Below are 22,970 nucleotides of genomic sequence, written 5' to 3'. Positions count from 1 at the left end.
AGATGGAGGTACTAAAAAAAAACCAAAAAAAAAAAAACCATATCAGTTAAATATAGAGGATGAATAAAGCAGGATATAAACATATTGCTGAATGATAAATCCCCTTTAAATTTTATGACATTGGCATTTATAGCCAAGATATAGCATAGCATTTAGCTTCATAATTTCACTATGTCCGTTAGTTATGTGGGTAGCACCAACTGGAACAAATCCTACAGGTCCGATTGTAATACAATCAATCATCTAGCCCAGGTTTCTGAATGGCACAGAGCCTTCTCAATAATAAAAACAAACAGTGCCAGACAAATACAGGAAATACCAGGCCCTGAGGGCTATAGACGGGCCACGTTCAGGGTATTCAATGTTTTGTAAAATGCATCTTATTCAGGAACCACTGTGCAACTATAACGGTCAACAATCGAGAACAGTAACGTGTTCATATCTTGGACTCGACAGCACATGGAGGAAATAAAAAAAAATATACAAAACATAACAGACTCATTGTCTTTTCAAGTTTACAAATCAAGGACATTTGAAGTGATAAAGTCTAAGTCAAAGTTTAACCCCCACGTGTATGCACAAATAGGCTACGCAATGATCTGTTAGTATGCACAAATAGGCTACGCAATGATCTGTTAGTATGCTCTGTACTACCAGAAGGATAACCATAATCATTTTATAGCAGAGAAAAAACACATTTATACAAAATAACCTTCTTTTGTATATAAACAAAGCTTCTCTGGCATCTCCCTCCGTGCCTATGCCATCAAAATATTTGAAGAGTAAAAGGAGAGAAAGTTTGTATAAAGCTCGTTATTACTGAATTTTTTTTTGTCATATTTGCTGAACGTTTACTGCGGTTAAATTGACGCAACACATTAACAACCTGAAAAAGAAAAGCTTGCCGCCTCCATACCATTCTGCGGGCGGCCGGCTACAAAGCTCCCTGAGTTAGCCGCCTTTATGCTCCCACGGGTGGCCGATTACACAGCTTTCGCTCCTTTTTGGGAGGAGGATCTCGAGGGACCACAGCTCTGGAATCAGGTTTATTTTATTTATTACTGCTTTTTATAAAGCGCCAACAGATTCTGCAGCGCTGTACAATTAGTGGAGAAACGTACAATATACACAGACAAATACAAGAGGTAAAGAGAGCCCTGCCCGTAAGCTGATATCTAGCCATTGGAGCTATTTTATACAAAGTGCTTAGCTAGATGGCCCGTGAGCTTACAATCTAAAGGATACCATGGGGATTTGAGACAAGAGATAGCAGGGGAAATTTGGAGGTGATGGCTGAAAGAGTTAACAGAGAAGCAGCTATTGGTAAAATGTAAAGGGAATGAAGAGGTAATTGAGTGAGAATCTCAAATAGCTGGAGGAGCCTGCTATATATTTAGGGGGAGCCTGGGTGGGAAGTGGGGAGAAAAATGTTAGGTGTTTCACTGCAGGATGTAAAAATGCAGGGTTTCACGGAGTGAGGCCTGAAGAACAGGTAAGTGAATACTTTCATGATCGGGGGTGCGCAGAGGCAGATGGACAACATAGTGTTAGGAATGCATAGTGTTCCTTTAACAGAAGCAAACCTTTCACTATTTAATAAAAGGGACAATACTTTTATTAAATGCCTTTTTAATGGGATACTCCTCACCCATACGCAGCAAGCTGAAGTGATTTATAGGTGTGAAATTGCCCTTTAAAAAGGTATGAGGCAGTCAGTATTAGGTCACATTTGTATCCTCAAGGAAGGCGAAAGAGTACATTATCTGCAGGTGACGTATTCTGCAGGCCTCGGCCTGAAATGTACAGCTCCGGAAACTTGTCAGGACCTGAGAGTCAGTGTAAGGCAGCGGTCATAATGTGCTGCTATATCTTTACATCTACAGCCACAGCGTGCGATTAATGGTGTGAGAGAAATGGCAGATAGATACTACAAACTGTACGACAATAGTGCAGTACGACCCGAGGGCTGGTGTGATGGCCCCCATTTTAACGCAAAGCATTGTGACGGCAACAGGAAAAAAGGTTGACTTGAGCTACAGGCGATTTTCACAGGTTTATTCAATGTCATAATTTCCAGAAAAGTGACCTTCCCCTTTAAGACCAAGTAGGGACTATGGCTGTGCTCTGGGTGGTCCTGTGTCCCTAGCATTTTTACAATTCTTAGAAGACTGGGGACAGTAAACAGACCGGAAATATGACCCCAACTGTATTCCAAGACTCCGAGTCTCCTACTTTGAGAGACAGCAAGAATTATTGACCATGCAAATAGCAGGATGTTTGAATTGTATCAGAGTTCAAGAGAAGGCAGCTATGTGATGACACAGATACTTTGAAGCAGACCTTAAGCCAATTGGCAGATACAGTCTGCACGGGGGCTTTTGTTTACGGGTCAGGACAGCAGTGGGTCTATACCGAGCCTTTTTATTGGCCTCTATCACCTACTGTCTTATTTGGTGAATCATTTCCCAAAAAAGAGCAAATCCAAAAAGAGTAAAATAAAATGGCAGAAAGAAAAAAAAATACACACACACGCACACTTGGACATTACTCCCACAGTTTGCTGGCCACAGTGACACCCAGTTGCTTAAAGTAAATGACTGGGAACGGGATCATTAAGTAATCAAACACCTTTTTACTTAACTTACAATTACATGGATGCTAAGGAATGCCATTTGTCCTTTGCATTGTAATAAATTAGCTATTTTGGTGTTTTTTCACATATTTATGAAAAGTAGTACATTTGACATGGAGGTCTACTGACTATGCCGGGTCTCTGGCAGCCATATCAAAGGAAACAGGCATCTGACTGCAGAGCAGGACCCCCACAATGTGCTTGTGTATTATTATTTATAAAAGCACCAACGTATTCTGCAGCGCTGTACAACAGCTGGACCAAAAGCTAGTAGTTGCAACAAGACAAATTGGACGTACAGCAACAGGAGGAGTCGAGGACCCTGCTCAAACTAGCACATATTCTTCAAATGCGCTGTAGGATATCTTGAATGTCAGTTGGGTATTGAGCTATTTTGAGTAGTCATTTTAGAGTGGGCTTATGCTTTCTTTACACAAGTAGCTCTTAACCTACACATGTGCTGCAGTCGACTGTTATATAATATTTAAGATTTTCCCACGATAAGCCATGCTATATATTTTTTTTGCATTCTAAAATATTTCAGTAATCCACGCTGAAATGTCCCTTTAAGTGCGTGAGTCTTAAGAGCACAGTCAGTTCACTTAGAGATTAATGGAAGCGTCTGACACAGCCTGCAAGAATCAGGTCATTAGATCACGGATGCTTTGGGAGGTACAAGCACACTTGGAAATGGCAGGGTCTGTCGATAGGAAAAATCCATTTGGGATTCTTCCTCTACAATTCAGATCTGTGGCACAGACCAAAATAGAACAGGAAACAATATACTATGTGGTAGGCATGCTAAGTCTGTGGGTAAAAATAAAATAAAAAATTCTGTGCTCTGGCTGAGCACGCCAATCATTCCAGAAGCAATCTCGAGCCAGGAAAGAGAAAAAGAAAATCATTTTAAGTCATGGAAATTGGCTTCTGGCTGTGACTTTAATGCTAGACAGGAGTACGTAGATTGTAGATCACTTCTTTGTTTAGTTTTTCTCTTATATGTACAACGTGCAGTGTTCCACCTAAATCCCATCCAGTGTTTTTTTCGAAGCTTTGGGCCTAATGTCAAGGTATGTGGCTCTTGAAGAAACATACTTGTCGTATACCTCCCTCAAAGTGAACCGGACATTCAAAAATGTATTATTTACGTTACAAAAATTGCGTCACCAGGAGGGATACATTGAGGTTATCTGTGTGAATAGAGATGCGAGGGTTGAAGTTTGCAGTTAGTGGTGTCAAATTTGGTTCTTTCTGGGACATATTTTTTGACGCTCTGTAGATTAGAGCTGTTTGACCCATTTCTATTTTTTGATAAAAAAGTTTTTAAAAAAGTGTCGAGCAGAGATTACGGGTGCAGGTAATGAAACTACGAGACTTACTGATCAGATGGTGTAAGGATTTTCCAAAGAAGTGGTAAACAATGGAGAGTGTTCTATATCGGGATGGGTGGAGGACCAAGTGTGGCAACTGTGACACTTGGTAAGCCGACAGGTAGCATTGCAGCCAGCACTACTCATGCACAGATAGAAGCAAAAGGAGCAATATTCGATACTGGTATATAAAATTCAGTCACAGGTTATGTGTATGAATGTATAACAGAGCTCCACGGCAGTACAAGCCTCCTAAACATATGCTGTGTGTGTGTATAGGTGTATCACAGAACTCCACAGCACTCAATATTTTTTTTAGTATCTTGGGTGTGTATACAAATGTATGTAAGTTCCACAGCCATAAAAAACGCACAGTGATAGAACTTTAGACTACAATGGGTTTGTTCAGAAATGACCAATGAAATCATCAAAAAAACGCCACAGTTCCAGACAGACCATCTAGAAGAAAAGTGGACCACCCTGGGTATTGAAAATGTTCCAAAAATAAATTATGAGAAACTGCAGAGATCAACACAGAAATGTGGAAGGAAATCACTCTAAACAAGTCACAAAACAAAAGCACAAGGGTGATTTTTGCAAAATATATCCCTGCTCTGTGCCATTTTTTTTATTTTCTGCATTGCGTTACAGCTCTGTACTGCAAGTACAACACACTGTACACATGGGCCCCCATGGGGTATTTCCCCCCATTTAGTTTGGAAAAGCACTGTATTGTTTTGCAATAGCTCACTCCAGTTCACACCCTACAGGTGAAAATGTAATTTCACAGAGTCATCTTGTGACTCACCTGAAAGACCTCATTGATCTCCAAGGGAACAATGCATCACTCCACAGCTGGGAGCAGTTTTAGTTAAATAGGGTTCTTTGATGAAGAATGTTGTATAGGGGTCATCACAATGCAAGTTCTGTAACAGAATGGAGACTCTGAAGGTTAATTGGTTACAGAAAACTAGCAAATAAAATTCGAAACTGCAAAAATATGCTGAATTAAGGTATTTTTGGTATCCCCACCTTTAATTTTCCCTGTCTGATTTTTTACACAATTTGGAATAATTTTTAAATTTTGTTTGTTTTTATTTTTTGTTTTTTTACTATAACCCACGTGGAGTTTTAATATCCAGCTGCAGAGTGAATGCATACATCAATTTTTTGTTTAACTGAGTTAACGGTACTAGTGGCCACGTACCGCCAGACTAACTACACAGTAATATTGTCATTCCGGCCCTGATAAGGGGTTACATACTTTACATGTTTTCTTATATACAGTGGCTGCACATTTGGCTGGCAGTGTGATTATCTCGAATGTTTAAAATAGCAGTAAGACTAGAAACATGTCCAACTCAAACAGATGCGTGAACATTCATTTCCTCCCATAATGCTTTGCACTGGGGCACTATGGCGTATGGCGCATTGAACTGAGCTTTTGGGGATGAGCTAATATATACAGATTATGGGTGGGGGGAGGGGGGTAGGACTTCTCTGTCATTTATACATCTGGTGGAGAGTGGAATAGCATACATTTTCATACCAACCAGGAAATGACTTGGATATCCACATGTTTTGCTAAAAACCATTTAAAATGTATCAAATTTAAAGCAAAAAAAGACTACAAGGTGTATATACGTACTTTAAACAAGAAACAGTGAATGGTAATGAATTGAAATGCAAACAACTAACTAGGCCCAAATAATTTATTTGCACACAAAAAAAAAGACATTTTGCTATGCAGTTCTCAACTCCACACAATTCACCATTTAGTGAATAAATATTTATAAACTTTTTTTTTTTTTTATTATTTACAGGCAAATAAAAATAAATAACCAAGACTGATGTGTGATATTTGTGTTCCACCTGTACAAAATATGGAAAATTAAAGCACTATCCATGCCTCCCAAGTGTCCCCATTTAGGAGGGAGAGTCCCTATTTTGGGACAAATCCCTCTATGCCTCTTTTCTAGGAGCTCCATATTGTTGGTGTGTCTTAGTGCAAAACAGAGCTCCACAGCCACAATACTCCCAGTAATGTGTCTTTAACCCCTTAAGGAACAAACTTCGGGAATAAAAGGGAATCATGACATGTGTCCTTAAGGGGTTAAACTACATTAAATGTGTTTAGATTTAGATTAATGGTTTACTCCAAGTATCATAACAACCACAGCTAAGGCGTTAACGTTTGTATGGTTAGTGTTTCTTAATGAAATGCTGCAGCTACAGACTCCAGGCACCATAACCACTTCAAATCACGCAAGTGGTCTTGGTGCTTGGGGAAAATTCATGCTGTTCTGCTTCTTTGGAGCATAAGAGGAAAATGGTCTCTCACAAGTGAGAAAGGCAGAAGAAGAGGAACAGAAAAATTAGCACATTCGTAACGTCAAATAAAATGCACCACTACAGTGGTTATGGTGTTAGAAACCTATGGACCTCTCCTTTCCACGAACAACCTGCTATCTATGCAAAAGTGGGCTCAGACGATAACCACAACAATTAACTGTAGTGGTTATGGTACTTAGAGTGCCTCTAGTAGAGGAGGTTAATACACTGAGCACAAAATTCAGGCTCAACAAAGAGTTAAACTAAATGGAATGCTACGAACTACATTTTTAACGATGTTTATTCCAATAGGCTCTCGATATCGCTCTTTCCCATCCTGCCGCCACTGCATTGTCCGTTAATGTATCACGTGTGTGTGTGTGTGTCTGTAATAAGATTATTTCCTAGATTGTTTTAGCTAGAAGCTGGATTTAATTTTTTGGTAATTTAATTTATATAACATTAAGTCCTATTAGTTTAGAACATATGAATCCAACTGATGTGATTAACGAAAATACATCTTAATAATCAGCAGAATTAAAGGGATATCGTGCGTCACAATAAGACACGGAGAAAATGTTTCTGTGCAGAAACTAAAGTTGCTCCAAATGGTTTTATTTGTGCCTTACATATTAAGGCGCAAGTCGGGGCCAAATTTAGCGTTTAAAGGTGGACCGGGAATCAATTAGGAATTGACCTTTCTCTATTGCAGTACCCCCTTTCCCATTTGTTTGCAATAGCCAAAATCTTCATTGTGCTGCAAATTCAAGACATTAGCACACCAGAGAACAATTAACCCAGAAATCTGAATGGCTGATAATGTTTTTGGTTGGTTTGTTTCGATAGACAGGAGCACTTACAAAAGGATGGAGTAAAACTTCAAAATAGAGGGCACAAACAATATGTGTAAGCAACCAAACCGATGGCCAGTCCGGGCCTGAGAGTGTGTACCCCTTCCTTTTCTTCTCATTGAAGAAGGGGTCACCTAGACGTGCCAGAATCACATGCCAAACCCAGAAGAGTTTCCAAATGTGCACATAAAAGCTACTTTTTTTGTCAGATATATACAAGTGGTTAAAGAAAAACCAGGGAGCCAAACGCAAAACAGTAAAACAATAGAATAAATACTGCACCAGTCAACCATATGACAATTTGGGATCAATCTAAAAACCACAAATAACATAACAGAGTGCAAAATGTGTATGTGTATATATATATATATATATATATATAATAGACCCCTTATGTAGAGTAAAACTCACAGGATCTAGAGCCGTCCCAGGCTCTATATATTATGCAGGAGGGTGCCTAAAAAGGCTAAAACGATATCCTTGAGGAGAGCAGCACAGGATACAAAGTGCAGAATCCAAAATGTATTAAACAAATAAACAATTAAAACAGGGATCACAAAATCTGACCTAGCCCCCCTACAAAAGACAATAGTAGACTTCATATGGCAACGCAAACGACATAGGGTTTCCCGGGAACATTCTTCAAAGATGGGGGAGGACTGGGCCTGCCCCATTTACACAACTACTACCTCGCGGCCCAGATAGCCATGTGGCACTCGACACCGGGAGACCGCAGATGGGGAGACCTAGAGGCCGGCATTATGGGAGCAGACCTACCCCAATTTTATATATGGCTACCGAAAGAACACAGGGCCCTAATTCGCACCCAATGCCCAGCAATCCTAAACTCCATACGGGTCTGGGACGCCACAGGTTTAAAATATAAACTGACAACCTCACCCTCCCCAATGATGCAAGTCCTGAGAAACAGGAATGCGAGCCAGAGACTTCAAGAATATAGAGAGGGCGGGCCTACAGAGAGCGATCCACCTGTACGAGGGCGACCAGATACTAACATTCGAAACCCTGGCACAAAGGACCAGGCCAACACCCTCGGATTTCTTTCGATACATCCAGATCAGGGATTTCGCACAACACAACCTAGAAAAAACTGCAGCACAAACTAAACCAACAGGCTTTGAGAAAATGTGTCTAAAGGAAAAAACCCAGAAAGGGCTCATCTTGTCTCTTTACGCACACCTTAGCTCCAATAACACTGACTGGGGGGACCTACATTACATGACTCAATGGGAATCAGATCTGGGAGAGGTCTTGGAGGGCACAGACTGGAGAGACATATGGGATGCAAATAAGGCCACCTCAATATGTGTTATACAACAGGAGCAGGCATACAAAACCATGTTCCGATGGTATACCACCCCAGTGAAGCTATACCACATGCGCAAAATCCCTGACGACCTGTGCTGGAGGGGCTGTGGACACAAAGGGACGTATAAGCACATGTGGTGGGACTGCCAGAAGGCACAGGCCTTTTGGAGAGAAGTAGGGAGCCTATTAGACAAAGTGTTCCAGAGAAGGGTGGGCATAGATCCATGGGTGTGCCTGTTATCCAGGCCACTAGACGAATGGTCAGGAAAGAACCAAAAACTCCTATGTAAAATCACCCTAGCAGCTAGACTCACCATGGCACAGGCATGGCTTAAACCCGAAATCCCCCAGATTCATATGGTGATACACAAAACAAGAGACATCCACGTCATGGACCTCCTCACGGCACTGGTGAGAGGCACCATGAAAGCATATAACAAGGTCTGGGAACCCTGGAAGGCCAATGATAGAGAGAACTGAGGCTAGAGCAGGAAAGGGGGCACCGCCAACACTAACCATCCCCGAACATAATCCAGATGAAACTCGGATCTCCGCCTGAGGGCCCCCCCTCCTCCCCTCTCTATCCGTTACTCTTTTTTCTTATGTGTTATCGGGAGAATTGGAGACCACGAATTGATGCCACCCGCCACGAGCGGAGGGTGACCAAAACAGACAGACAAAGCACTATACTAAGGTCTCCACTCTTCTAATTGGTTAATTGTTCACTGTATATTTGTCAACATGTGTCGCCAACAAAAGTACACCTAAGCTTGAGACAACGAACATAATACTGTAAGAATCGCATTACACGTTGTAAACATGTACTATGTTATGCATATTTAAATGCCACAGTGCAATGTAACGACACACCAAAAATAAAAGAATTAAAAAAAAAAAAAAAACAGGGACAATAAGCAGTCTATAAATAGTAAAATATACTAGGCACAAATAAATGAAAGTGTACAGGCACTCTTCCATCAGATAGGTGCTGGATATCTGGGTAACCCTCTCCTGGTACCTCAAAAATAATATATATAACAACAATTGATACCGCACTCTATAATAAGAATAAGAATGAGTAATGTAAGGCAGATACTAGCAAATATTAATTTATTGAATTTGTGGAGATAATAAATATCTCAAAAAATAGTTTCCTATAGTGAATAAAGTATATCAAATCTCACCATGAGTACCTTAAAATGAATATACTAAACAATACCAAAAAAAACCCCAATACAATCCGTCAGTTGAAAGCGTGCCGTAAGGCACTGTATGGTAGAGAGCCCTCTACCTGCTGTACACAATATATACAGAAGTCCATCAGCAAAATAATGTTGAAGAATGTGTATATTAGAAAAAATAGATATATTCAAAAATATAAAAAAATAAAAAAGAATAAAAAAATAAAAAATAAAAAAATAAAAAAAGAATGTATTTACAGTCCAAGTGTGTACACACTGATGATAGTATATAGGTGTCTCTTCAATGCTTTATGGTTTATGGTTTGATCTCACCAAATCTTGAATTCAGAAATCCTGTCTTTGACGATTGGAAAACTAGGCACAAAGCCTAAATAAAACACCGCAGAGCAAATAAGAAAAAGTCCCAGATACAATACTTTGGTCTAGCAGCAAACGCGTTTCAACTCCAGCTGGAGTCTTCTTCAGTGCTTCAGTGACCTGTAAGATTGTGGGGTTAACAGGAATTCAGCCACACTCAAAATAAAATCTGATGATTCACTTACACAATATAAATAAGAAGACTTGTAAGTGAACAGCTTTTCCATCAGCTGATACACAAATCTGAGAGCTGATAAGGATAAGGTTTAAAACCCCTTAAAAGCCTCTTCTTCTAAAGTAACCACTTAAGTGCAACACAGGAATGAGAATGGGCAGCAAAGGTTAGTTTTAAATGAGAGGAAAGACCACCTAATTAATAGTCTTTAAAAGGAAGGAGAAGGGAGGATGAAAGGAGAGAAAATGCCTTGATCCTGTTAATCAGGGGATCTCTGCATGGTGTCTGGAGACTAGAGGTAGATAAAATGGAATAGTTTGGTCTCCTGGGAACAATGACCACATTAAGTCTCTGGACTTTACCTCCTGGCAAATAAATGGTTATAATCCACAGATTGAGGACCCTTTGGGAAATCCTCGTCAATCTGTTAAGTGAAACACTCCTCTAAATTGTATGAATTATCCTGTGACGATACTTCGGTTTTCAGTGTAGAATATATAGGTTTAAGGAAGAAAGTCTATCATGAATATGTAAGGCCATTTGTAAGCTCCTGTAGCAGACCTAGGGTAACCCAACTGGTTACCGCCGCTAATTCCCTTACTTTAGCCGTCCGGGAACAAGTTAGGGCATAAGGAGACCCATTTTCATCCTCCCCAGTAACTGGACAACACACACTCCTAGAGGTACAACACAATTTTATTGTCCACACACCGCTTTTATGCATAACCCTATGCAAGAGGTTTACCGTACAAACATGCAAGGACATATTCTAAGATCCTCTCTCTCCCTGGGGAGCTAGCGCGGGAAGGGATGCTGCTCCCTTTGTCCCCAAAGCCCGCCACTAAACCCACAGGGTTTGCCATACCAACCGCCAGGGGGTTTTCTTCCCAAGAGCCTCTATGCCTGGGAATCTAGGCGCGGGAAAAAGGGACTGTCCCTTTGTCTTCCAGGCAACAGAAAAGCTCGCCCACGGGAAAAAAGCTAGTCGCTTTGTCCCTCAGGCTCATGAGAGCTTGCAAAACTCGCCAGTGCCCTAAAAGTACCCACACCAATCTCAGGGACCCTCACCTTGGTCCCTCGATTGACTAGTCTCCGTTTGCGAGGTCCTGGTGTGAAACCCAGACAAGGGAAGCGTCCCTGTTCGGGGTATGAATGCTCCCCCTGGACGAATAGGCGGCAACCCAGGGAAGCACCCATTATTTACTTCCCTTGCGGTTTCACACCTATGTTGCGAGTGCAAACGTTCTGATTAATTGGTGTGAAAGTTCTAATACGGCACCGGGGAAGTCGGCGTTCGGGAAACAATCCACAAATGCTCTCCCTTAGGACGTTCATTTATACGAATGGCGATGACCCAGGGAAGCAATCAATTGTTTCCCTTGCGGTTTTAATACTTAAGTTGCGAGGTGGGAACATTCTAACCTAACATTCTAAATGAGGGATTGGGGTGGTCCCCGTTCGGGAGGTGAATGAATGGGCACAATAAGTGAACATACTGGGGGAATACATGTAAAAGAGAGAGAAAACCCACGAACAGGCAGTGGTTCCGTCAAAGCTCCATCTATATCTTAAGAATGATTTACTAAAGTGTGAATTGACAGGGATTCACAGTAAATTTCACATTTATGCCAAAATAATTAAATTGCAAAAAACTAAAATCTCCAAGTCAGCTATATTTCTTATTCTCCTATTTTGACCTAAAATGAGACATTGAGTTTGACTTTAAGCAACAGCCAGCCACCAGGCACTATATGCCCTTACTGCCGAGGACTACCTGATTGCACTTCATTTATGTTAAGTAACAAACATGTATTTCTAACACTATAGTTTTTACCTAATTATTTAGGTCCTCGGCCTCCCTTAGATCGCATAAGAAAGGTGATATAACTTCCCTTTTCTCCCATGCTGTGCCTATCTCTCCACGGATGGTTCAGCTTCCATAGCCGAGATCAACAATCTCGATGATCTCAGCCAATCCAATGCTTTCCACCCCGAGTCTAAAAAAGTCAGGTGGAGGTGAAATACGGAGAGAGATTAAGTATCTGTCGCTCTCTTGACTGGGTTGCAATTTCAGTGAAATTCCAACACAGAGTTATAATGTTTATTTCATAAAGATTCTGACATCAGAAATCATTTTAATTGAGGTTTTTGTAAAAAAAAAAAAAGTCTACATTAATAAGTTGCTTGGCCTCTCAGCAGCATCTCCACTCATTAATAAAGAGGAGATGGAAACTGCTGAAATAATCATGACAGACTTTTTGATTCTTTTTTATGATGTTTTTAATAAACATTTTCTTTTATCTATATTTTTTACCAAGGCGTTGCCTCACCTCTCCCTATGGACCAGCCATCACTGAAACGTAGGTCCATTTTACAAAAGCTTCCCCGAAACATTTTTTTCAAACTGTTCAATTCTATTTTTGTTTGGCACCACCAAAAGTATTTTGCTGTGTTTCATCATCAGTAACCTGGTAACAACACATTTCAGTGCCATTTTGTATCTAATCACTTAAAAGGAACGCTATAGCATTAGGAATACAAATATGTATTGCTAATAGTGCCCTAGTCATTGTTTAAGTCAGGGGTAGTCCACCTTTTACTACCTACCATCCACTTTTGTATCTTTGTTGATAGCATAATTTCCTTACTGCCCACCAGTGAGGCAATCGTCTTTTTTTTTTGGGGGGGGGGGGGGGGGGGGGCGGGGGAGTTGAAAGAAGGTTGTTTTAAAAAAAAAAAAAAATTAATTATGTCCAAGAGGGCTTACCCTTGCCAGCATTGGTCCACGGCCATCGAGGCCCACTGGGTGTTTTCTGCAGAACCCACCACCGCCCACCTGAAATCTCAAACCGTGCGGTAAAGATCAGGTTGACTATCCCTGGCTTAAGTGAACAGGTCCCTGTAGTATTTTTGTATTCCTGACATTATAATGTTCCTTTCTCCCTCACAATGCTGGTTTCTGGTGTGTAGTTCTGCCACTTTGGCTGAGATTATCAATCTTGTGGATCTCAGCCTATCCAATGCTTTCCCATTGGATTGACATGAAGTGATCTGGGTGCCTATAGCGTTTCTTTAAGCTTCAACCACGTTCAATATTAAAGCACCTGACTACAAGTCATATGGATGACGTTTTAATGTGCATTTACATTTATTTTCTTACATGAACTACACTGCATAAATAAATGTGTGGTCTTATTTGATCATACACACTCTTTCTTATGTTAAGAAATTTTAAAGGATTCAGATGTTTTAGTTTTGCAACACATTTCAACATCTTATAAGCTCCTTACACCATAGGTATGTGGATCAAACAGCTTACGGGCCAAAAAAAAAAGTTGGAAAAAACTGAAAAGTTGCAAAACAAACTTCTCATGCTGGCCTCAAAATTTAAACAAACATATTGTGTATTTATTTTTCATCACAGCAAAATAGCTTATCAGGACGGGTTTACCAGGTGCATGCTGGGGATTATCTTCTAATCACAAGGGATGAGCAATTCAAACTCACATTTTTTTTTTTTTACCACCAAACACGGTCTTCTTCTACGAGGAAATCTCATGTGATCCTATTCCTTTCCTGTGGATAGTTTTAGGAGAAACTATAGTGCTAGGAATACACAGTTGGCTGGACCCTCCAACCCAGTAGTGATGAAAGAGCTAAACACCCTTTTGTCACTTACCTGAATCCAACTCCAATGTCCCTTGGCGCTGGGCCCAGCTCCGTCTCCGCTCTTCCACCGATGTCAGCGAGCTGGGGCGATCTGATGTGCATGTGCAGGAATCACTGCACTCACATTAGTACTACTCCACTGGGATGCATTGTATCAATGCTTTCCTTTGGAGTTTTACCTGACGCGGGATATCTTCATGCTGAGCTCGAGGACGTCCAGCGTCAGGTGACAAAAAGTTGCCTAGCCACCCAGAAGTGACTTCTTGACAGCCACTGGAGGTGAAGTTTACCCTGCAAGGTAATTATTGCCGTTTATCAATAACTGCAATGATTACAAATCATTAAGCTGAAGTTGTCTGGGTGCCAAAACACAAGGCAGTCAAACCTATTTGCTTGTCCCAGGTCTCATCCATAAGCCTCACAATATATTCACCCATAAACGGTAGCAACATCTTGGGTGATGACTTAAGGGACACTTCAAACCCCTAAAGCACCTTAGCTTTCTGAAATGCTTTATATTTGAAGAGCATATCCTATTTTCTCCATTTTACAAAAAGTGCAGATTTTGTAAGAAATTTAACTTTTATAAATAAACCTGGTTACACCTCCTGGCTGTCCAATTGATCCGGTAAGTTCCTGGTTTGGTTATCTCAGTGGAACTAAACTCAATAGGCAGCAATTGCTCAGAGCACATACCTTGCAAAGACTTCTCATTGAGCCTCATAGGCAAGTCTGTGATTGGACAGCCACAGAAAGTCCAGGGGGCTTGTTAAGGCTGCAGATAAGAGATCTGCAGCTTTTGTAAATCAGTTTTAAGCTATATCCCCAATGACAAAAATAATTTGGTGTATAACTACTAAAGAGTGGTTTTTATTTTGTTTGGGCAGTGGATTGTCCCTTTAAGTGAATCTTGAGCTAAGAGTTTAGTTGGGATGAGTTCCTGAAAAAGCCCAGTTCCTGCCCAAATACATTCAGTGTCAAGAAAACAAGACTCAGATCTTTTAAAAAAGAGGTCAATTGAACCAGGCTATGAATCCCTGCCATGAATATATAGTCATCCTTTGTCAAAGACAAAACCCACCTTGCCCATGGTTCACAGAAAACATAATCCTACTTATAAAGCTTTAATGTTGGTTGTTCACTGGTTCCCCTAACTCTGGTCCTTCATTTCGACTAACTCAACATTCTTCATCAACTTGCAACGTCTGTCTTAAACAATGCTCGACTTAAAAAGGAGAACGGTCACTTCAATATATTTTTATTATAATGACCCTTCATCAAGTATTGATGGGTACAAAAATAAGCACAAGATTTTATGTAAGTGCTTAACAAATGGTTTAAAACACAGATCAAAGGTCCCAGTCACTCTATTAATATGCATTATAGATTAGTCTCTTGGAACCAAATCAATGTTTCAGTTTGTTTAGAAAGCGCTTACATTATGCAGCCTGTAAAAAAACTTCAAACAGAACAATCCATGGTCATAAGAGTAAATAATAGTGTGGAAAAGAAAAAAAGAAAAAAGTTGTCTTTAAACTCAGTGGTGCCCAAAAACGTAGCTTACTTACATGTTTGAGAATGTCAATTTTAATTAAACGTGGCAATTCAAAAGGCTATTAAAGCATCATGTGAGTTACATTTTTACAACATCTGGGTTTCAACAATTTAGGCATCCCTGTTTTAAAGGGACACTATAGTCACCAGAACAACTACAGCTTATTGTATCTGTTTTGGTGAGTAGAATCATTACCATCAGGCTTTTTGCAGAAAACAGTCTTTTCAGAGTAAAGGCAGAGTTTACATTACAGCCTAGAGATACCTCCATTGGCCACCAGAGGTGCTTCCTGGGCCAGTGCTGCACAGTGTGACTGACATTCAGTGTCTCCACCCTCAGCATAGAGACAATGAACTTTCCTCATAGAGATGCATTGATTCAATTCATTTCTATGAGGAGATGTTGATTGGCCAGGGCTGTGTTTTGCTTCTTGTCCTGGCTCTGTCCCTGATCTACCCAATCCAATGTTTCCTATGTGAAAGCATTATGATTGGCTGAGACAATCACGTCTGATGAGGTCAGCAAGGCAGGCAGATCAGGGGTAGAACCAGCAGCAGCAGACTGGAATAAAGGTAAGATTATACTATATTTATACTATATTTAGGGTGGACCAGATGGTTGTTTTATCACTATAGGGTCAGGAATACATGTTTGTGTTCCTGATCCTATAGTGTTCCTTTACGTTTTGCAGAAGATATAAAACCCACTACAACTTTCTGGGATCCGCTGACATGCGGTCAATACCAGAGGGGGCTTGGGATGCAGTGTAAGTTAGCAACATTATTGAACGCGTTGAGAGAATATTTAAAGAAGTATTTTGACTTAATAAAGACAACTTCATCAGACCAGCTGTGGATAATAAGAGTTGCAATACAAGAAGTGGTTGTGCCATACAATAAGCAAACGCTGAATGAAGACATTTTTATTCACTCTGAAACACAGAATTTAACAGAAAGGGGGAAAATCCCACACCTCAAAACTGATGGTAATAGGGGAAGGTATGTGTAATGTTCTCTTCCTCACCTTTTTATTTTTTAATCTGACACTCTTACGAAAAAGGCTAATTTCAGATCTGTCATCTGTAAACAGTGCATAGCCACTGGAAGTCTTTATTGTATCCACTAGAGACCCAGAGGAAGCGTTTTATATACAAGTTTCAAATTCAAATCCCACCTTGAGACTGTTACTTTAAAGATAAATAAAATAAAATAAATGTTGTCCCTTTTTTGAAATTTGTACCAATAAGATACTTATTGGTAGTAAATCCAATTGCCCCTCGCTGAATGCCTTTTTACCCTTTACAGTGCTACAGGAGTGCCAAATGCGTCAGGCACACCTATTTGGCACTCGGTGTGCCTGGCGCAAACGTTTAAGCCTTTTGGTATCAAAAACAGCATATAAATGATTTGTCTAACTGTGGGACCGAAGGGGGTTAAAAAAAAAAAAAAAAAAAAATCAGGTCTATACAGGAGACTGACTAAGATTTGAGGTGGAGTAGTGACAATCATGAACAAGTGATTATGCATGAGGTCTGAGTAATCAATTGCTGATTGCAGGATGTATTAACTGGCAAGATGCAAGAAATGCAAACAGAATCTGCTGCTTAAAGCACAACCACCTGAGGAAACAGATCTGTGTAGGGTGGGGCCACTAGATAAGTACCATCGAAGTTGCCTGCTGTTTTATAACCACTTCTCCACTGAAAAGAAACACAATCTTTGGCCTAAAGCCTGTATATACACTGCACCCCTCCCCAGCACTGGAATGCGGGATCCTAGTATATACTGTGTGACATAGAACTACTCAGGAAACACAGTACAGTTTGCACACACAGGATTTCATGTTACATGTGAACATACCGCCAATGTCCACATAAATCACCAGGGATCTAAAATATTCTATAAAATAACAAGTATGCAAAAACAAATAAATACACATGGACGGAATTACTCCCAGAAATTAACTGCATTTCATTGAAATGCTACAAAATAATACAAATAAAAAACTACAGTAAGAGGTGTAATGAGAGTTTAGAAAATAAGTCTCACTTAAAAAAAAAAAAAGTTAAAAAACACAAAACTTGTCAGAATTCATTTTAAGAGAATGTCAAGCTTTGGCGAAAATAAAAAAAAATTATTCTGTTCCGAATTCAGAGGGCAACTTTAATGGTTTCTCTGTGTCTACTTCAAGCAAGACCCTGTCAATGGTCTGAGCAAGGGGTGGTAGACCTGTATATGTCAAGGCAGACAGTTGACGTAAAAAATATGCATCATGCATGACAACTACACACAATGTCACCAGCAATGAGTGCAATCAGAGGATGTATTAAAATACACCACTGTAATCTTTGGATTTCCTAAGTGGAAAGGAAGAATTGACTTGTGAATTTTCAAGGAAAACATCACACAGGAATAAGTGTGACATCCAAAAATGCAAGGCCACTGGCAATCAGGAAATGATTTGGCAGCAGAAACCCTAAATTAATCCATTCACAAGAGCTTCAAATGTTTTATTAGACTCCACTGAATACTGTATATAGGGTTTAAAATATGTTGCCTTTTGAAACTTAAAGGGATTCTATAGTGTAAGGAATACAAAGTTATATTACTTACACCAGTGGTTCCCAACCCAGTCCTCAAGTAACCCCTACCAGTCCAGGATTTACAAATTACCCTGTTGTGTCGAACATGTATTTTTCCATTCTAAAAACACCTTAGACACAACAGGATAATCCCTAAATCCTGGACTGGTATGGGGTAGTTGAGGACTGGGTTGGGAACCCCTGACTATAGTTTATTCTACCCCTGGCCCAGGATTGAAAGGGTTAAAAAACAAACACTTTGTTTACTCAATTCCAGAGCCAATCTCCCTCGGAGCTTCGCCTCCTCTGACATCATCCGACAAGGATGGGGCTAATGTGCATGCGCGGAGAGCGCATTAGGGCCTTCCTTCAATGCTTTCCTATGGAGATTTTACGGACGTCGGAAATCCCTGTGCAGAGGGTGAGGATGTCCAGCGTCAGGCTACCAAAAGTCACCTAGCAAGCAGGAAGTGCCTCTAGTGGCTGTCTGACTGACAGCTACTAGAGGCATTCTTAGTCCTGCAATGTTATTATTGCAGTTTCTCAAAAGCTGCAAGGATTTACATAACAGGACTAAGTGGGACAGGTACATTGCACCCAGACCACTTTAATAAGATGAAGTGGTCTGGGTGCCTATAGTATCCCTTTAAATGTTAATTCTGTATGACACACCATGAAGTGCTGATCAGCAAGAATGTGAAATTTAGGTTCTAAATTAACCAGTGTTAACAATTCTATTTGGATAGTGTCTGTTTTGTTAATTGATTTCACAATGGCGGATTTCACTTTCTGCCAGGAAGCTTTTCAAATTTTAGGCCCACTTAGTCCAAAAATAAGGTGTAGTGAATTAACCACAAAAAGTTAGATCTTATGGTAGACCATAGGAAATAGCCAAAATAGTTAATAGGCAGAAGCCTCAAATAAAATGCAGTTTAAAAAAAATTAGTTTTAAGATTATTAAAAATAAATTTTAATGAAAAGACGACGGAAATGCTGAATTGAACTGTTTCAGATAAGGGGTTAATGAGCAACGCTGAAAGAACATTAATCAGCAAAGTGGAGAGGCTGCCTCTGGGCACACCTTGCGCAATCTGCAGATTATAAATGTAATCACTGAATAAAACACTCCCTCTGGCCTTAACGCTGCCTTGGACTATTCTGCAATACACCAAAAATCAAGACAAATTACGGGGGTTTTCAACCTGGTCATAGCTAACCTTTAGGGACATTTTAAGGATTACAACGCCTATGTTCTACAGCAGAAACTTAAAAGGACAACTGTCACCTCTAACTTTTTTCAATAGAATATTCCTTCCACCAAGTTTTAAAAGGAAATCGATTTAAAAAAATAAAACAAAAAAACAACTCATCCCTACCTCCAGACTATGACGGAATAATTGAATGCTATATATGCACCTTGGTTCAGACAGTGTCTGAAAGCCAACAGTTAAGACTTTATGGTTTTTGCATAACCTCCATAGAGACTAACAGGGTTATTTACTGAAGTAAAGATTTAAAGTGAATTTCGAATTTTAGACCAGAGTAGGCAAACTGAATGTATAGCTGACCTAGCAAACTTTTCCAGTTTGGCCGTTCACTTTAGGGCAGGCTTCCTCTAACTCCGTCCCTCCAGATGTTGCTGAACTACAACTCCCATGATTCTATGAATTAAATAGATGGGCTGAGAATCATGGGAGTTGTAGTTCCGCAACATCTGGAGGGCCGGAGTTTGGGGAAGTCTGCTTTGGGGATTAACCCGGTTTCAAACACTGTCTGACCCACGATGCATGTATATGGCTGAAGGATCCTGTCCTATACGAAAGGTAGTGATGAGTAGTTAATTTACTCCATAAAAATAAAAAATGAAAAAATCTTTCCATTCAATATTTTGATGAAAGGATTTTTATTAAAATATTGTTTTAAGGTGACAGTTGTCCTTTAAGTCCTCAACAGCGCAGAGTCAAATATTAGTCATAATTAGATGGACAATGGACAAGGAACAGTGGAACTTGCAAACCTAGCAAAAAAATTAAATCAAAACAAGTTAATTTGTATGGAAGTGAAATGACAGGGACGTCTGCTGTTCATTTAATTACACAATGATTTGCAGAAAGATTACTAAATTGGGTAAGACATTTATTTACCATAAGAAGCAGACTTCAGGGGATGTATGACGAGTCTGTGGCTAATGCCCATTCATTTTCTCATTAAGTGGAACAAGTTGCAACCAATACGTTTTCCATTGCATCACGGTGTGCAATGAATGATGTTACGTCTTTGAGCCAGTCTGAGCGTAATGAGAGTTGCAATTCATAGCAGTTGGAGCACCAGCCTTTAGACATACCGCCCAACATTTTAAATTTATAAAGAGGGACACCCTCATTTTAGTTGTGTGAGCTGGGGTGCGGCTATTCTGAAAAATTTTAGGCGAGTTATAAATTACAATTTATGCACCTAAACCAGGGACAGGCAACCTTCGGCACTCCAGATGTTGTGGACTACATCCCCCATAATGCTCTTACATCCATAATGCTGGCAAAGCATCATTGGAGGTGTAGTCCAAAACATCTGGAGTGCCGGCGGTTGCCTATGCCTGACCTAAACAGTAATTTAGCACAAGAATAATGTATCTTATTTACACAGACTGATTTCTAAACACCGTTATTGTAGTTTACATACACATCACAGGGAGTAGTATTGCTGTGGAGCTATGTTATACACTCAAACATCAATGAGCTTCTAAAAAAGAGGGACATTGGAATGGAAAAGAGGGACAGAGGGTTTGGGCCCAAATAGGGACTGCTCCTCCTAAATAGGGACACTTGGAATGTTGGCTATAGCTTACAATATTAGTTTATCTTGAATGTATTTTACAAATTGATTGATCATCATTGTTTTTTCAGTGAAACACAAAACAACAGGGCAGGCATGTGTACAATATAGGCAATAAGTAAGAGCCTAACCCAAACTGCTTACATTCTAGCAGTTATATGAAAGCCTAAGAATCTGCGTTGAGGGATTTAAAAAAATAAATAAAAAAAATCTAGTTGGGTGTATTTGCAATTCAAGAGCATGATTTTTACTTTGTGTGTGATTTAAAGTTATTAATAAGAATGTGGGGGTTATTCAAGGATTATAAATGGAGTACATAGGTAATTAATTGCAAAAACAATTAAAATATAATGACTTAATGCAACATTAATTTGCTGGCGCTATATAAATAATAATGACATTAGCTTTGCTTGTTTTTAACTTTGGACTGTAAGCTCTGTGGTCCACTGACATTTTAGACATGATGGGGGTCATACAAAGCATGAAGGGAGCTACAGTTCAATGACAAATGCATGAATACTTGTTGCCTCCCCATGCCTTACTTACAGTCTTTGTGCTTACTGTTGTCGTCCCTCCCCCCCCCCCCCCCCCCTTAATTTTGAGCATAATATTTATAAATTAATCATTTTAACACTACACATTAATTTATGAAGAAATAAATTATGAACTTTAGGTGGGGGCGGGGGGGCAGTAACTCAGTAACTGTCTGCACACCCAGGTAACCCCCAAAACATTCTTCATATTCTTTAAGTATAAACAAATAAATAAATGACTAGAGAGAAAAATCCTAACGAAAATAGGTATACTGTGTTCTTACAGTAATAACCATGCCCTCCTTCCCTTTTCTCGCAGCACTGAAAGGGTCAACAATGAAACTATTTGGGTGGGGTGCATGGACCAGATTTACCTACAAAGCTCCACACTCCTAGATCGCCCATGTATACCCAGCAAAGATAACACAATGGGGAGCACTTCATTTCTCCCAATCCCCTCTGAATGGTCCAGCACAGACAGCGTTAACACAGAATAGCCCCCAGGACACGTTTAAAAACCCTTTGTCACTAACATTTTCCTAATCCGGCAATTCTGTACAAAAATACAATGGGGAAAAAAAAAAAAAAAAACACGACCCTTGGAGATGTTAAAACAGGCGAATGGTAACCGTGATGCTCCCCACGATTAGTTTGGGGCGATTTAACCCCTTGAGTGCCAGGGGTTACTCATCAGATTGTAAAAGCAATGCGTCAGGCACAACCTGGTGATCAAATGGTTAAACGGAGCATCTTAACTCTCCTATCGCCCAAAAATATTATACTCAAGACTCCAAAAACAGAATCCAGCCACTTCCCATTAAGCCCCCAGAACTTACCTGGATAAACTGGATAGTTAAAGCACTTTTGCCCACTCCTCCTCCTCCAACCACGACCAGCTTGTACTTCTCTACAGGGACTGATGTGTCTTTGGCACTCATTGTGTGGAGAGTTCACGATCTGATACAATGTATCAAGATTGGAGATAAATAGAAGGAAGGGAATTAACACAGATCATAAAAGGGGAAAAAAAAGAGGGGAAAGTTAGTTCACATCAGCAAACTTCCATGGAGTCAGTTCCTTCAAAAATGGCTGCTCTACCCCCTCCTTTTGCTCCTCCTGGGGTGTTTCTGGGCAGGATAAAAAAGCTCATGAATAGTAATCAGGGAGGGTGATAGGGGTCTGACTCACCAAACTCCACTTCCCTATTTGGTGAGGGGCAGCAAAGGCAACAGGAGGCTGTTCCCTGAGGAATTCCCTGGGTCCTAACGCCGCCTAGTATGATTGAAAAAAAAATATATTTTTTAAATTATTATTATTTTTTACAGAACACAGTAATGGTACTTTTGCTAAGAGTTTGTTAGTGTAGTTACTTTGTAAATCAGGCTGGGCGAACCAGCTGACTACAAGTCACATCATCCCTAGCTTAATATAGTGTAAATGGAAAGTACAGCTTTGCAATATATATATATATATATATATATATATATATATATTTATAATTTTAATTGTGAAAGTGTTTTTCGATGGGTCTATGCAAATAGTAGTAGATTGGG

At 40.0% G+C, this 22,970-nt stretch overlaps 1 protein-coding gene across 1 annotated transcript in view; it reads right to left on the bottom strand.

Moving 5' to 3' along the window:
• Positions 1 to 22,529, bottom strand: part of RRAS (RAS related) — a 51,480-nt gene extending 28,951 nt beyond the window's left edge. The window contains exon 1 of the mRNA XM_063436802.1: positions 22,254 to 22,529. Within this exon, the coding sequence (XP_063292872.1) occupies positions 22,254 to 22,355 (102 nt within the window). The 5' untranslated portion in view covers positions 22,356 to 22,529. The remainder of the gene's footprint in view (positions 1 to 22,253) is intronic.
• Positions 22,530 to 22,970: the final 441 nt, after the last annotated feature.

This window comes from Pelobates fuscus, chromosome 11, assembly GCF_036172605.1.
Source record: "Pelobates fuscus isolate aPelFus1 chromosome 11, aPelFus1.pri, whole genome shotgun sequence".
NCBI lineage: Eukaryota > Metazoa > Chordata > Amphibia > Anura > Pelobatidae > Pelobates > Pelobates fuscus.
Note: the sequence above shows the minus strand (reverse complement) of the source record. Positions and strands in the feature narration are given on the sequence as shown.